The sequence below is a fragment of the Polyodon spathula genome, chromosome 3 (assembly GCF_017654505.1).
Source record: "Polyodon spathula isolate WHYD16114869_AA chromosome 3, ASM1765450v1, whole genome shotgun sequence".
NCBI classification, from domain to species: domain Eukaryota; kingdom Metazoa; phylum Chordata; class Actinopteri; order Acipenseriformes; family Polyodontidae; genus Polyodon; species Polyodon spathula.
In genome coordinates this window covers 5,965,618-5,982,708 of record NC_054536.1, presented here as the reverse complement: position 1 = coordinate 5,982,708, position 17,091 = coordinate 5,965,618, and the positions used below count along the sequence as shown (strand labels likewise).

The 17,091-nt window shown below is 37.7% G+C and overlaps 1 protein-coding gene across 7 annotated transcripts in view; it reads right to left on the bottom strand.

The window, feature by feature from the left end:
• The window catches only part of LOC121311053 (partitioning defective 3 homolog), a 358,770-nt gene that overhangs the window by 109,131 nt on the left and 232,548 nt on the right, over nucleotides 1–17,091 (bottom strand). For 4 of the 7 annotated variants that reach the window (XM_041243850.1, XM_041243852.1, XM_041243853.1 and 1 more), the window contains 2 exons: nucleotides 5,789–5,937; nucleotides 4,129–4,173 (listed from right to left, as the gene is read on the bottom strand). In XM_041243850.1, coding sequence (XP_041099784.1) covers nucleotides 4,129–4,173; nucleotides 5,789–5,937 — 194 coding nt within the window. The remainder of the gene's footprint in view (nucleotides 1–4,128; nucleotides 4,174–5,788; nucleotides 5,938–17,091) is intronic. The other 3 variants (XM_041243851.1, XM_041243862.1, XM_041243861.1) reach the window with 1 other exon arrangement.

Here is a 17,091-nt window from a genome sequence, read left to right as displayed (position 1 = left end):
CCCCGGCTGCCGAAGCGCTGTAAAAATTAACTTGCAAGGGAGCAGCTTGTTAAACCACTTAAAAACAATGTCAAGGTGGTCAAGCAGCAAAAAAAAGATCTAACTAAGGCTTCAAGAAGACAGGATACTGTAACCATCTCTGTTAAAAACCATTGTGAACTAGAGCAAGTGTTTTAAATAAAATCTCAAGGCAGCGCTTGCCATGCATGCTGATCAGTACCAGCATATAGAACCTGCTGGTCAATCAATTGAGCAAAACAATGTGTTGAACTAAGATAACAAGCTTAAGGAGAAGAACCCTAGGAGACACATGCAATAAAGTCCAACCCCTCACCCCAAACCATTCTATACCCTGTACATAACTGCACCTTGAATCACTATTATTATTCATTAGTGCTACTATTATTAATACATTTGCCTTACAGTCTTACTTCAGTTCAATAAAAACAAATTAAATAGGTTTGATAAATGAAAGGGAAATGTGTTTACAGAAAAAGGACGGCATGAAAGAGCTTTTGCTTTCTTATATTTGAAAAATGATTGGATACAAAAATCTGGTAAAAAAAAAAAAAAAAACGAACTAACGTTTAACAAATTACAAAAGCTTCTACAGAACTGCAAGTGTGAAATGGAGAGGAAATTAGGTTGTTCTCTGGGTGTTGGTGCATGACTGATTGTAAAACAACAGCGTCATTTCATTACCAGGTCCCACCTTCAGTTTAAAGAAAGTCGCTTTTTTTACACACCAAAGAAGAGTTCTCTATTGCAAATTACCAAATAACAAATAATCTCTAATGCCTTTATAGAGTACATATGGATGGCCACTGTGTAAACAAGGTCTGGAACCCCCCTCTCCCATTTTGTTTGAACAAAAGCTGGACATGTGGCCTGTTCCTGTCTGATGGTTATTCCAGTTATCAATAACGTAATGGCTTGTTTTCAGTAGGTTAAATGAACCATGCACAAATGCTGCTGAGCATTCCCCTGATCCTTTAAGTTGAAACACAAGTATAACAGACATTAGTGAGTATAAATAAACCTGCACCAAAGGAAAACAATTACAAATCTATTGCCATGCTTTCTTATTAAATACAAAGTTTCCTCTAAGCCTGTGTTCCTATAACCAACGACCTGAGGAGCTCAACTCACACGAAGATAAAAAGAAATAATTTGACTGTTGAATCTCTTTGATTTATTCATGTATTTTAATGAATACGGCACACCAACATAGCGTGTCTTTTCACTTTGACTCCTGTCCTCTTTCAATTAAGTGTGCACTGTGAAGGCCTTCCGGATTTTTGTAGCTTTTGTCTTTTGTGGATCAGTTTACACTGGAAATAAGTGTCGTCTTTGCCAAATCACAGAAGAGGAAACAAACGTGCAGCACAGTGCGTTTGTTCCTTTCTTTAAAAGCAGCTAAATTCAGTACATTCAATATTTATCTTTCCTGACACAGGTGGTTTACTGGTTAAGGCCTTAAACTTTACCCTCTGAGGCTCCAGACACTGTCTACTAGGGGAGACAAAGCTTGGCGTTTAACCCCACTGATTACCACCATTCCCTGGTTTCCATCCAATCTCACAATGTATAATTTATTTATGTTAAATTTAAAAACACACTAAACTCTCCCACTATTTGTTTTATTAATAACAACCTGGTGGGGAAGTCTGAAATTATCCATCTGATCAAAATCAAGTCATGAAAATTAATGCAAACCATATGGAATTGGTTGGATTTCAATAAACTTCAGGAACAGGATGTAGAATATGACAGTACAGTTGTACCATTAAGTTAAAACAACCACCCAGGCAGCTTTCCAGGCCAAAAATAGTCAGACATTTTACTTGTTATTTTCCAGGATGTATCTTTTGTTTTTGTTAATGATAACCCTAATACTTTTAGGAAAAGAAAAACTACACTATGCCTGGCCCATGTTCTTATTTGGAAGGCTCAGGACATTTACAAATTACAATGCTTTCAAACAACAACTGCAATTGTAAGAACTACCATGTGGAACTGGTCTGAATTAGTCTCCATGCAAGCAAGTGTATGTTAAATGCATAAACCCAATGTACAATAGCTCAGCTTAAATAAAGCTAGTGCCAAAACTGGCTGGTACTGTGAGCAAATTACATATACAGAATATACAAGCAAAATCTACGGGATATGAAAACAGATGCATCACTTCTGTTCTGAGCAACTACATTATGGCAAGGGTAAAAATAAAATAACCTTGAAACTAAGCCCAAGAAACTCACACAGAATGAAAAACCACAGAATTGTTTCTTTATTCTGCATTGCATCTTAGCCGCTACACCAAGCCCATCGTTTCCATCTGGTTTGTGCAAAAGCTGTAGCTCCAGAAAAAATAAACAACAACTGAGATACTATCTCAAAATTATTACCATCTGTAATTGCTTTGGAAAAGCCAATCTGAACTTCAGTCACTGTATTTAGTTGGTATCTTGCATACAAAGACATTGAGGTTTGAGATTTGATTTGAAACCCCACCCCCTACCCACAAATTCATCGGGGTTGCTGGGATTGTTGATTGCTCTTCTAAACCTGCTTGCCTATTATATGATATCTATCGCATACAAACACACATCTCCTGCTTCTTCTGCTTTTAATGGAAAAAAATCCCTCACTTCCACAAATACATGACTTCACTTTTTGTGACAGTTCCCCACAGAGAATGGCTGACATCAAACTGGACATATTGCAATGTCATTTTTAAAAAAAAAAAATTTAAGGACACTAATAATACTTTCCTAATTGAGACAAACCAAAGGCAGTCAGCACACTAAATTGGCTAAGACTGATTACAATTACATTTGTAAGGTGATATGCTAAACTGCATTAATAAATCACAACAGCGTATTATTGCAGCTGCAGCTGTATTATAATTAGTCCTGCTATGATTCTGCTTCTGTGACCATTTTCCATAATGAAGCCATGCACGGAATGGCTTGTGTATAGGAGGTGGCTTTATAAAACATAAATCTATTCAGGATGCCAAGATTTTAAGCAAACTGTTGAAAGGGTAATTAGGTTCAATACATGTATTTGAAAGCCTCTAAAGCAACGTCCCATTATCCATTAAAAAGTTAAACATCCCTTTATTAGGCTAGGACTGTGTCTACCTCACTGCACTACACTGTGGTTCCCAAGTCATTAGCAGTTGGGCAGAGCCCTCCAGCTCTCCCAGCCTACCTTTATATCTGCGATCATTAACTAATGATTTTTTTCATGTTCCTTCAACAGAGTTCTCACCAAATGGCTTAGCCATATATACGAGACATTACAGATTTTATTTTTTTAGTCTAACAATCATTCAAAGCACTGAATAAGCCTAAGGTAAACATGTTTGCTTAGTTTGCAGAGCCCTGTCAGCAGAGTAGTTTACTGACAGTCTGTCAAATTTGATCAGCAGATTTGAACAGTCAGCACATCAGCCTTAAATAAGTCACCAGCATCTCTTTTCACAATACAACTGAGCCCACACTTCCCAAACTGATCCTCCGTCCAACAGGTTCTAAACAGGTGCAATCTGTTTAAAAGACACTAGCTACACTCCAAACTGTCTTTTTGGTTAAAAGAACAAAATATGACAGCAAACCGTTCACTGAAGAGCTGCAGTTTAAATATGAGAAGAAAAAGAAAGTGGGGAGACTGATAATTATTAATTCTCTTGATTAGAAACTTCATCTCAGTACAAGCAATACATGCATTTATGTAATCACAATGCAATATTTTCAGGACGTGTATAATACTGTTTGCCTGCCATGGATAAATGTACCATTTTCTAGATGGTACATTCATATATCTTCCTTATATAAGTGACAGCCAGAGGCATCTAGTGATCTGCCACTGGATCAAGTTTCCTTTTGTTTTGCAGTCAATGCACTGCTGTGCACTAGATGGTGCTAGTGCTTACTAATATAAACCAACATTGGCTGATGTAACAAGAGCAGCTTCTGAATTCATAGCAAAGCACCTTAACAAAAGCAAACAAAAAATGAACAGTTGCAAGAAGAATGTCTCTGAATGATTGCAAAGATCAGAACACAAAATAAGAACATATCATTTGAACCTGCTAACTGTTTAATGTACGGGGTTACTCCTTACCTTCCTTCTGCTCAGACCGAGGGCTGAGGTTAATCTCATCCGCTACTGTTAAAAAGCAAAACGCATAAACAATTAGCTTGGTTAGTCTGAACATTCCACATGCTTTCTTTCAACATTACCGATTGTCTCTGAGTTAGAGGTGATTCATCACCTGTCATTCATCATGCAGATCATTTTAAATCACAAGCAGTCACATCACTCATAATAACAAACAGAAAAGCTATTAAACATCATGCAGGATGATCAATCATACAAATCACAGGCAAGTGTTGTAGTATGTTAGCATATTACTTTCAGCCAAAGCAGGTTGTCACTGTGCGTGGGTTTGTTTGGGTTTTTCTGTTCTTTAGGAGAATCAAGCCTATACAATAAGGCAGCTTGGTGCAATTTCATGGTGGTGGAATTAACAGTCAATTCCAAATAAACCAACACTGTCAGATCATCAAGATCAAATAAATAACTAGATTAAAACCTGAAAACTAAGGCATAAAACCAATATATTCCCTTAGTATTATAGAGGGCCATGTTTAAGGCGAAGCGGTCTATTTTTAATTTAAAAAAAGAAATATAAATAAATAAATAAATAAAATGCTTGCGCTATTACTGGTTCAAGCACTGAAGCGATTACAATGATGGAAACAGGACGAAACCATTTAGCAGGTGGAGCCAGTACAGGTTTTAGACGCACACTATTTTGCTGTAAACAAGACAGGACTTGCATATGAAAACCTTCTGATCAAAAGGTAATGATTAATCAATGCAAAACCATTAGACACAATTACAGATTCTAAACTAAACTCATCTTCTTTACCCCCCCCCCCCTTATTTATTCACATGTATAAGAATATTCACATGATGTAATACTGTACCGATATGTCAAGAGATTCAGACTGTACAGGGTTAAAATGATTTAGAGTTTACAGTCTGTACTAACAAGCACTGCTTATTAGCAAACCATACTGTGTAATTGATACTGAGCTATACTTTCACATGGGGGTTTGTTTACTGGGGCATATTAGTAGGCTTGGTAGATAACACTCTGAAGGCTAGATGCTAAATCCCAGACCTCAACATTAAATATATTTAATTCAAGCTTTTAATGTCACATTGATTTTAATAAAATGTAAGCCAATGTTTCACACTACAATGATGAGTTCACTGGTGAGCTTATGGTTTTCACAGAAGTAAAAGTAGTAGAAAAACCAAAAAACCCTTGGGTTTTCAGGCTGGGAAACCACCCTTCATAAATGTAAAATCCTCCTTTAAGAGAGTAATTCATCCTAGCATTTAGCACTTCCATCTAGGAGAAATTGATTTATATTGCCGCTATAATAAATATTTATGTTGCCCTCTTATCAATTCTGTTTTTTTTTTATTCCCTCTATAAAACAGCGTCCTCCTGAGACTTAAATGTGAAGGAGTTAAAATACTTTTTCACATGAAGGAAAAATCCAAACATTTGTCTACCTCTGGAATCTGTGGTATTTGGCAATGGTAAATAACAACCATCACATTTTACCTCAGACATGGAGAAAATGAACATGTCGTTAGTCATTTAAATGGTCTACTGGATTTTCAAGAAACAAAAATACATAAAAGATAAAAAAAGGAGAGAGAGAGAGAGAGAGACAGAAAGCAAGCTTTTTTTTCTTCCAAATACCTAAATCCATGCTTTTTGATTTGCGTGTTTTAATGAACTCCAGTTGGCTGGCGTCTGCATACTGCTTGGTGCGCTTCTCCGACATGCTCTGACGTCCGAATCCCTCTCTCAGGAAGCTGTTCGCCGGGTCAGAGTCGGGGCTCAGGGTGCTGAAAGGAGAAACCAAGTGGAACATTTCAAATAAGCAATACTGAAGGTGAGGCAGAACCCCCACTACAGCTAGGAGGCTGTAAACACAGATGACCACAGACAGACAGAGGGCAGCTTTGGACAGCCATGAAATCTAGGCCAGCTCCCAGTCCCCGGCTGTATAGGCTGAAACAGACCAGGCTCAGAAACCTGTACACAAGCACTACAAAGTCCCTTGCTCCAATGCATCACATTTTAATCCCTTGTGTATTGTACAAGCATTATTTGGCCCCTCGTTCCCAAGACCATTTGTTTTAGTACTTTGCGCATACCCACTGCACCTTAACACACTGTAGGACCTGTTAGAAGCATCAAAACAAAAATAGTGTTTTAATGATCTGTTTTATTCACAGGGGAGTCACATGAGCACCGAATGCGATTATTCTGTAAATGAAACAAGTAAACAGGTAAAACAGACCAGGCTGTCCTAACCCCAAACCTGAAATATTAACTTTAAAACTGCACTGCTTTCTAGTGGGCTGAAAATAAAGGCAGTTTAAATATTCCAATATTTTTATTTATTTATTTATTTATTTTTATTTTAAAAACCCGAAAATAACCATGTTAACCAGGAGTGAACAGTAATCAGATTAATTGTTCAGTTGCTTAGTAAGAAACGTTTATCAGAATTGAGGTTAGAGTAATATACTGAAACACTAAACCAGTACAGGCATATTTTAAATAATCATTTTTAATAAATGTCAATTATTACCTGGTTAATATCAAGTATGACTAACCATCTGCCTCTTAGTTTTTCATCTCCAAAAAACTAACTCAAGAGGAGCCCTCCAGCCCTTCAAACAAGCAGGATCTATGGTTAACCAGGGCAGCTGTGACAATGAATGTAATGCATCATTTAAGCCGGTCAAAGCCTGTGTATAGATAATTAGCAACAATTTCCAAACCTATATATAGTATATATACACACACTGTACAATTCCTAACAAATGTAGCGTGGGTAAGGGTCCCAAACACAAAATCTCAGTTGGCCAAATGAATCCTAAATGTCTGTCTGTCACTCTACCCATGCAACTATCTCCAACAGAATCTTAATTGAACAACTGAAACAAAGCTGTGTGAAGCTGATCAAGAAAGCAGGCTCCACAGGTAATCTGCAAACTCACAAGTGTGATTCAATTAGATGAAGACAATTTCCATTCCGACAGAGATATAAACTGACAAGCTAGACAGATATATAAAAAGGTGATGTAGACAGATACAAACACTTGCAGCTTGTAGTTTAATTAAATCACTTTTATATGTGTGAGAGAAAGTTTTTTTTTTTTTTTTAAGTTACAAAAAATTATAATTTCAGTTGACCAAAACACTTCAAAGTCCACCAAATGCTTTTCACAAAGTTAAAGAATAAATAAAATGTTTCAATGCTCTTTTCTGATGCTGTGTTTCATGTTCATATACACCAAGTGTGTCCAGATAAGGTTTTTTTTTTTTTTTTTTTTTTTATGTAAAAGTATGTTAAAATCTATCACAAACTCACCTAAAAGCCCTAGCCCATTATCTAATTCTCACCCTCTTTAAATACACTCTATTATGGCTTGCCAAATTGCTGTACAAAATCATTTATTTACAGCAAGTGGCTGCTTACTGTAGGTCCAGTTTCACAAACTAAGGAATCTGGTCTGTAGACTCACACAAACAACCCAGCTGCTTGAAAAGCACCCATTTTCTTTACAATGCCAAGCAGCTGCCTTTCCATCTCTTTTAATGAAAAGAGCCTGCTGCTGCAGAGTGCTCTTTACTCAAAGCGAATGAAGCAGAATCATGCTGTTGGCTAAACACTGGGGTGCTGACATGTTGAGCTTGAGCTCAGTAGGCTGCTGTAAGTTTGAGTCCTAGCTCTCTAAGCCAGATTGGCGTGTGCACTGACAGGACACACTGTGGGCTCACGGTTACGGTTTACTCTCACTGTTAAGGGGAGCGGGCAGCCCCTGGGGAAGTCTACTACAGGGCTGGTTGTGGATGAGCAGTGCTTGGGGAGCATGCTGCTACTGCAACAGCTCTACCAGCAGGGATCACTGCTGAGGGGAAAGGACCTTGTCATCTCTCTTTCCCTTACATTGCACCAGTAACCAGCTATGCTTCCCAGAGAACCTCTCTGCTGCAGAATGGAAAGTATGACACTCTGTACTGTATCTGTATAACTTTAGCAAGTTCACTGATTTGGCTTTGCACAGCAGTCAGAGGAGAATCTCGGACATATAATACTTAAAAAAAACAACAATATCAATCCTTTCCTTCCAGCTAATACATATTTTAAGTCACAAAATATTGGCACTGAATTGAGTTGATGTACGAGGCCTTGTTTTCTGCTTTGCCCAATGCAGTTTTTTTAAGAGAAAATAAAGAAAGAAATATTTTTCTAATAACAATAGAGCCCTCTAGATGCAGGCTCTACCGTGTGGTAGATGACCTTGACTTTCGTTAGAGCCCGCATCAACATGCTCTATAGCTTTTTATATATATAACACATCTCTGTAAAATTAACTATATCTGAACCGTATCTGAGCACAAGTAAAGCTGCAGTGAACCTGCAACATCCGCTACAGAATCTTCTGGCACTCTATCATGAAACAAATGCTTTAATGCAAACTATGGTGGTGTTTATTTAGAGCTGACCTTTCACAGAAACAAGCACTGCTTGTATCCTGAAAGCTGTCACAGAGTGATCAAAGGACAGTAAAAAGACTTTCATGTTCCCTAACTGAGCAGCAATGCCTCTGGGGACAGAATGGGATTTCTTTAGCCAATCATAGGCCAGGGTCAGCAAATTACACTTTTTTCTTCTTTTTTAATTGTTATTTACGACACAGACTGTGACTTTTTGTAAAGTAAATGTCTCCATAATTCAGTCCAATGTTTCTTTTTAAGTACTCTGACTTGCTTAATTTGTCAGATTTAGGCTGCTACAAATAGCCAGCAAGAACACTAAAATTAACTGTCAGTCAAAAGGTAAGAGTGAGATTAGAGACAATTGGACTGATTTATGGTAATTAAATTAGCACTAAAAGATGCTCTTTCAGTTCTAGAGTCTGAAATCCCCTCAGTGCCACATCCAATATACATTTAAAAAAAAAAAAGAGTAAAAGTATTTGAGTAAAGTAGGCTTTTTTAGTATTCTTATTTTAAAATATATTTTCCAGTATTAAAGCGAGGTGATTTTGAAAAAGGGAAACAAGAAAACAGTAGGGTAGCTGGTATGTTGACTCAATGTATTAGAAGGCAGTCAGTTTGGATCCTGCTTCTGCCGAGAGAAAACACTCTGCTCCATCACAAAAGCGTCGGGGTTCCCGAGTCGAACAAACACGGGAACAATCAGTCAAAGGGTTTCTACTCTTCTGGAACAGTGTCTTAAGTTTTTTCTTTTTCAAATTATGAAAAAAATATATATATATATATATATATATATATATATATATATACACACACACACACACACACACACACACACACACACACACACACAGACATGCTCAAATTTGTTGGTACCCTTGCAGCTCATTGAAATTATACTTCATTCCTCCTGAAAAGTGATGAAATTAAACGCTGTTTTATCATGTATATTTGCATGCCTTTGGTATGTCATAGAATAAAGCGAAGAAGCTGTGAAAAGAGATGAATTATTGCTTATTCTACAAAGATATTCTAAAATGGCCTGGACACATTTGTTGGTACCCCTTAGAAAAGATAATAAATAATTGGATTACAGTGATATTTCAAACCAATTAGTTTCTTTAATTAGTATCACACATGTCTCCAATCTTGTAATCAGTCATTCAGCCTATTTAAATGGAGAAAAGTAGTCACTGTGTTGTTTGGTATCATTGTGTGCACCACACTGAACATGGACCAGAGAAAGCAAAGGAGAGAGTTGTCTGAGGAGATCAGAAAGAAAATAATAGACAAGCATGGTAAAGGTAAAGGCTACAAGACCATCTCCAAGCAGCTTGATGTACCTGTGACAACATGGAACTGTAGGCAACCTCCCTGGGTGCGGCCGCAAGAGGAAAATCGACCACAGATTGAACAGAAGGATAGTGCGAATGGTAGAAAAAGTACCAAGGATAACTGCCAAAGAGATACAAGCTGAACTCCAAGGTGAAGGTATATCAGTTTCTGATCGCACCATCCGTCGCTTTTTGAGCGAAAGTGGGCTCCATGGAAGAAGACCCAGAAGGACTCCACTTTTGAAAGAAAAACATAAGGCAGACTGGAATTTGCTAAAATTCATATTGACAAGCCACAATCCTTCTGGGAGAATGTTCTTTGGACAGATGAGTCAAAACTGGAGCTTTTTGGCAAGTCACATCAGCTCTATGTTCACAGACGAAAAAATGAAGCTCTCAAAGAAAAGAACACCACACCTATAGTGAAACATGGAGGAGGCTCGGTTATGTTTTGGGGCTGCTTTGCTGCACCTGGTACAGGGTGCCTTGAATCTGTGCAGGGCACAATGAAAAAGACTTTCAAGGAATGCTGGAGCGAAACGTACTGTCCAGTGTCAGAAAGCTCTGTCTCAGTCGCAGGTCATGGGTCCTCCAACAGGATAATGACCCAAAACACACAGCTAAAAGCACCCAAGAATGGATAAGAACAAAACATTGGACTATTCTGAAGTGGCCTTCTATGAGTCCTGATCTGAATCCTATCGAACATCTATGGAAAGAGCTAAAAAGTTCAGTCTGGAGAAGGCACCCATCAAACCTGAGACAGCTGGAGCAGTTTGCTAAGGAAGAGTGGGCCAAACAACCTGTTAACAGGTGCAGAAGTCTCATTGAGAGCTACAGATAACGTTTGATTGCACTGATTGCCTCTAAAGGTTGTGCAACAAAATATTAGGTTAGCGGTCCCATCATTTTTGTCCATGCCATTTTCATTTCTTTTATTATTTACAACATTATGTTGAATAAAAAATCAAAAGCAAAGTCTGATTTCTATTATATATGGAATAAACAATGGTGGATGCCAATTACTTTTGTCAGTTTCAAGTTATTTCAGAGAAAATTGTGCATTCTTCGTTTTTAGTGGAAGGGTACCAACAAATTTGAGCACGTCTGTATATCTACACACACAGTGCCTTGCAAAAGTATTCAGGCCCCTGACCAATTCTCTCCTCTCATATTACTGAATTACAAATGGTACATTGACATTTCATTCTGTTCAATATTTTATTTTAAAACACTTAAAATCAAAATCAATTATTGTAAGGTGACATTGGTTTTATGTTGGGAAATATTTTTAAGAAAAATACAAAAAACTGAAATATCTTGCTTGCATAAGTATTCAATCCCCACGCATTAATATTTGGTAGAGCCACCTTTCGCTGCAATAACAGCTTTATGTCTTTGGGGTAAGTATGTACCAGCTTTGCACACAGTGTCGGAGTGATTTTGGCACATTCTTCTTGGCAGATTTGCTCCAGGTTGTTCAGGTTGGTTGGACTATGCTTGTGGACCGCAATTTTCAAATAGTGCCACAGATTCTCAATGGGATTGAGATCAGGACTTTGACTGGGCCACTGCAGGACATTCACCTTTTTGTTCTTGAGCCAATCCAATGTTGCTTTGGCCTTGTGCTTGGGATCATTGTCCTGCTGAAGGTGAATTTCCTCCCAAGCTTCAGTTTTTTAGTGGACTGAAGCAGATTCCCTTGCAGTATTTTCCTGTATTTTGCTCCATCCATTCTTCCTTCAATTGTAACAAGATGCCCAGTCCCTGCTGATGAAAGCATCCCCACAGCATGATGCTGCCGCCACCATACTTCACTGTAGGGATGATGTGTCTTGAGGCATGGGCAGTGTTAGGTTTGTGCCACACATGGCGCTTTGAGTTTTGGCCAAAAAGCTCTATCTTGGTCTCATCTGAACACAAAACATTTTCCCACATCGCAGCTGGGTCACTCTCATGCTTTCTGGCAAACTCCAGACGTGCTTTCAGATGGTACTTTTTGAGTCACCTTACAATAATTGATTCTGAGTTTCAGTGTTTAAAAATAAAATATCAAACAGAATGAAATTTCAATGTACCATTTGTAATTCGGTAATATGGGAGAATTGGTCAGGGGTTTGAATACTTTTGCAAGGCACTGTATGTGTATGTATAGATAGATAGATAGAGAGATGGGGGCCTGTATATAAAATGGAGGAAAAGAAAGCTTTTTAATTTTGCCTCTTCAATTTAGATACTCCCTTTGAAAGAAATATTAAATATTAAAAAGTATATTAATATTAAAGATCCAGCCTGATTTATTTTAATCAGCGGGTATAAAATGGACTAATGTATAAAAAGTGTGTCATTTTTTTAACATTTGAAAGTGAATATGGGGTAGCTGTTCAATCTATTTATGCATGAAAACAATACTATCTATTTGTAATGTATTCCTGAATTCCACTTGTTCATCTCTTGGATAACCTTGATGCACATTGGGTTGTTCTACCTGTGGATCACTGACAACGAATACCTGGATTGCGGTCCTGAACCTGTGGTGCATCTGTTTTAAACTACATATATTTGTATTAAGCCTTTTTTTTTTTTAAAAAAAATGGAAGTTTAACATTTCTCACGCACTACCTTGTTCCAGTTGCATGTTGTGTTTCAACTTTTAATACCATGTCTCCCACATGCAACCAAATATGATCAATCATGCATGACCATTTACCGTAATAATAGATTCCCGCATGGGAGTGTTGCCATCACAGGTGTGCTGCTGCAATCTCAGTGTTTTAAATGCATTGTGTTTATATACAAAAACATAACACTCGCTGACTATCTTTTCTAAATGGTTTACAGGTATATGGGGATGCATTTTTTTCCAGTTGTTTTATTCAACACACAACATGTAGTGAAGGTCACTGTACATGCGAGTCTGGGAGCACTTTAAAGATACAGCAGTGATGATTTCTTATGCAGGGTAAACACTCCACTCTGCTGTAAGACAGCATGTACATGTGTATTCACTTAAATTGCTTTTGCAGTATGACTGAACACATGAAGGAACAGCCCTCAACAGAACCTTGGGAAAAGGTTACAGTTCATGTCCTTTGCACAAAAATAACCCCTGCTACTATGATTTAAAAAGCAGATGGAAAGAAAAGTACAAATATACAACAACTCGCATTAAAGATGAGATTCTCTTGATGAAACAACAAGATTGAAAGTGGCAGTAAAAGCCCTATACTGAGCCCTGATCATTTTGCACATATGTTTGTACTGGGGATCAAAAGCACCTTAATAAAAAAATGTGTTCTATTCATATATACATTAATATGGAACAGACTTTCACAATGGGAAAGGGTAAGGTCAGAGGTATGTGTGTAACATGTTGTAAGGTTTAGAATAAACAATGCTCTACAGGTTTAACGGGTCCTGAACTAAAGAGCAACAGAAGCACTTTTCCAATACTTCAGTGCAGGGCTGTTCAAATCAATGCCCGTTTTGTTTTGGACACACGCACCTTGATGAAATATACCAGTGATGGGATGAAAGCGCAACTTGTCTTCAACCACTTAGCATAGAAAGCATGCCACACCTGCTTAATGAAACTGTTCTTAGGGGTCAGGCATTTATGAAGTGTAATGATGTGCTTGCTAAAACAAAACTGAACATAACTCAAGTCATTACAGCTGAGAATCAATACGGAGCAGCCACACATCAGAGTGGAAGTCTTATAACAGGGAAAGAAGTAAGAGGGAACCATGTCGGAATGATTATTTCTCAGAAGGTTACCCAGAGATCAAATTTGAATTAATGTTAAGTGTGAAGGGTGCTTTTAATATAGAATATTTAATTTTAGAATACTTTTTATTTTTTTATAATTTTTTTTAGTAAGTACAAGTGGTTATCCGGTATAACAAAGTGAAACAAGATCACAGTGTTTGGACTATTCGTGGCAAGCTTACCCCCCAAAAAGCTAAATTGAAATGCAATGTATTGAATTATTGTCATCTCAACTCACCGCTATCCTCACTTTGAAAGGAGAAGCTTTAAGAAAAGCAACTTGATAACAACAAATGATGTGGATCTGTCAAATGAAAATAACCGAACAGACGCTGGCAAGAGTGGATTATTTTTGTTTTTAAAAACATAACCACATTCCAACCTTGACAATATTAAAATTCCGCTCCTTAATGCTGACCTTTGGCCCTGTTTGGTTATAATCAGAGGTAGAGGATGCTTTAGGCTGTGTCTGTGAACCTGCACAGATGCCTGTGTTGTTTAGATAAGCTTGTTTTCATTCTTCTAGGATTAAACTTGATGTTTACCTTCATTTTACATGTCCTTCTTGTATCTCTATTTGGGAGGAAATTAAATGTAACAAATTACTTCTGCAGATGTTTATTATTACAGACAGAACGTGGACCAAAGACCCCAGGCTATAAACCACTAAAACTCAATTATCATTTTTTTCAATTTGCACTAAAAAAGTGAAGGTCTGACTCAATAATAGAATTTGGAGTCCAAATTCCTTTCACTTCAGCCTCTGTGTACTGATGCAAACAATTTCAGATCATTTACTTATGATCATGAAAGCCTGGGTAAAGCTTTCAAAATGATGTGCACTAACGTATATTGATGACATACTTTGGGATCCAGACAAAGAAACAAGGTATGTCAAGAATATACTGGTACATATTCTTTGTACACGTAACAGGACAGAGGCTGGGTGCGAACCACCAACCCCACGCACAGCAACCAAGCCTTAACCTCAATGCAAAAGATCTGGGCTGCTCTATCTTGTGGTTCTTGTCGACAGGGAGACAGGACAGAATCCATAATGGCAGTGTATCACACAACACTGCCCGTTACATACACACCACATCACACATGACCAGAATCTTGAAACAATAGCTCTCCAGGCTTCACATCCATGGAGTGTAGAATTCCACAGTTCCACAAAACCAGACAAGTGGTTCCCAACAAACAGTTTTCAATAACTCAGCCAATCAGGTGTCCTTCACGAGCTTACATTAGGACACCTTCATCTTACTCAGGACTATAACCAAATACCTATATAAAAATTACATCAGAAGTGGATGACAAAGAGTGTAGTTGTTGAGCAAGAACTCAATCTACCAGCCAGTCCAGAGTTATGGCACACTGTGGGTTTCTTAAACTGTCTACTGTACTTCATAATCATTACAAATCCCATAGCACTGCATCAACAAATGTGTCCGCATACAGAGGGTCCTTCTAATTGCACCGTACCCGATAGGCTATAAATAACTGAATATGATCAAAAGAGTTTATCAGATTAAAACACACACACCTAGAGGAGGCTAGGAGTGTATGATAGTAGTTTGGTGAGGATTGGTGGAAAATCAGAAAAATTATCTTTAACACCATGAAGAGTGAAAATCAGCACAAAATGACCACTGTTTTTTTAAATTAGTACCCTAAAAATGAGATGGGGCCTGGCTTAATGTAAATACAGAACAATGCAGCTATTCAATGACTCACGTTTAAGTCACAAATTGGGGGAGAGCATCCTTACAACTATGATACATTTCTATAACAAAGACAGCCCTGTATAGCAGTGGAAAGAATTATTTTCCATAACGGACAGGGTTAAAGAATGATGATGCAGTTGTCTGATACTTGCTCCCTCACTTCCCTGAAGACTTATACTCAAATAAAAAACAGTGAAAAGAAGATGATGCCGTCTGGTTGCTAGATGTAGTTGTGAAAACCACCACAGGAGTTGGCCACAGTTTTGAACAATTACATGTTTTTGTCCTAGTGAGTACCCTGACTGATATTCTTTTGTTTTTTTGGTCTCCTTTTCCAGATATGGAAAATACATTTAATGAAGAATGAACGTAAAAGTCTTCTGGCACAAAGCCTATGTGCAAGCAGCTTTCCCTATCCTACTTACACAAACGGTGGGACCAGTCTTCACGGCAGTCTCAAAGGATGAAAATGCACCTCAAGTCCAGCAGTGAATACACATTTAAATAGTCCTCTTTTAGTCTGTGTATGTAATGCTTCTGAGAGATGAGGGACATAGGGACAGTATAGAAGTTCAGATATAAAATAATAAATGATTTTACCAGGACAGCCTGGTTTTCAAGTGTCAATATTAAAAAGTGTGTCACCGAGTCTATCTATCTTCTTGCCACTTGGCAGTGTGTCAGATTTCTCCGGGATTATGCTCGCAGTGGCAGCAGCATTAGATATAAGCAGCAAGCTATTTTATTTTTCTCGTCATGTTGGGACTTGCTTGTCTCACATGCAGGTGGACAGCTCGACTTACACTAGTGATTTAAATGATGCGTCAACATGGCTCAGTGATTAAACTCTTATTTGGTTTGCCAAACAAAATCATCTTGCCTAATGGCAGACTTGTTTCTGCATTTTCTAATACTCTACGAAGACTTGTCCTGAAGAGGCTATTTAAGTGAAATGTTGTTTGTGCCCCAATACAGTCCAGTATACTGTAGAGTAGTGTATACTGTACAGTATGAATTCTATATGCATGTATGCTTAAAATTCATTATCTGTTACTAACACTAGCAAAAATAAATCACTGCCCACCGTTTTGTTTTATTAAGGACCTTTTGGTTATATATTTTCATTTGTAATATTCAGATACGAAAGGAGTAGATATTACTGCTGTTACCCATAGTGACCGGTTTGAATGACACCAGTTCAATACTGCATTATGTAAATGATTTGGTGTGTGTATCAGTGTGTGTTTGTGTGTGTGTGTGTGTGTCAAACAATGTGCTTTCGAACCATTCCTTCCTTCTTATTACAAGTGTGAATGAACCGTAATCAAACTGCATGGTCCAACAGTTCTTTTCGAGTGATACCCTGCTCTTTAACTCTGTGACAGACATACTCACTGTCATTACAATCTGTTGGGAACATCAAGTGGCAAAAACTACAGTAAATAAACATGTTTGACAAATTACAGATTTATGATGTTCTCCTTTATGAATGTATGCAATATAAAGACCAGTGCATAATGAGGTTGAGGCATGAACACCTGTACAGTAGAGTAAATCAGCAGAGATCCCTCCAATGACTAAATCCATCCAGTTTATCTCTCGTAAGTATCAGTAATAAATAACAATGTTTGGCAGATTCCAATTCAAGACA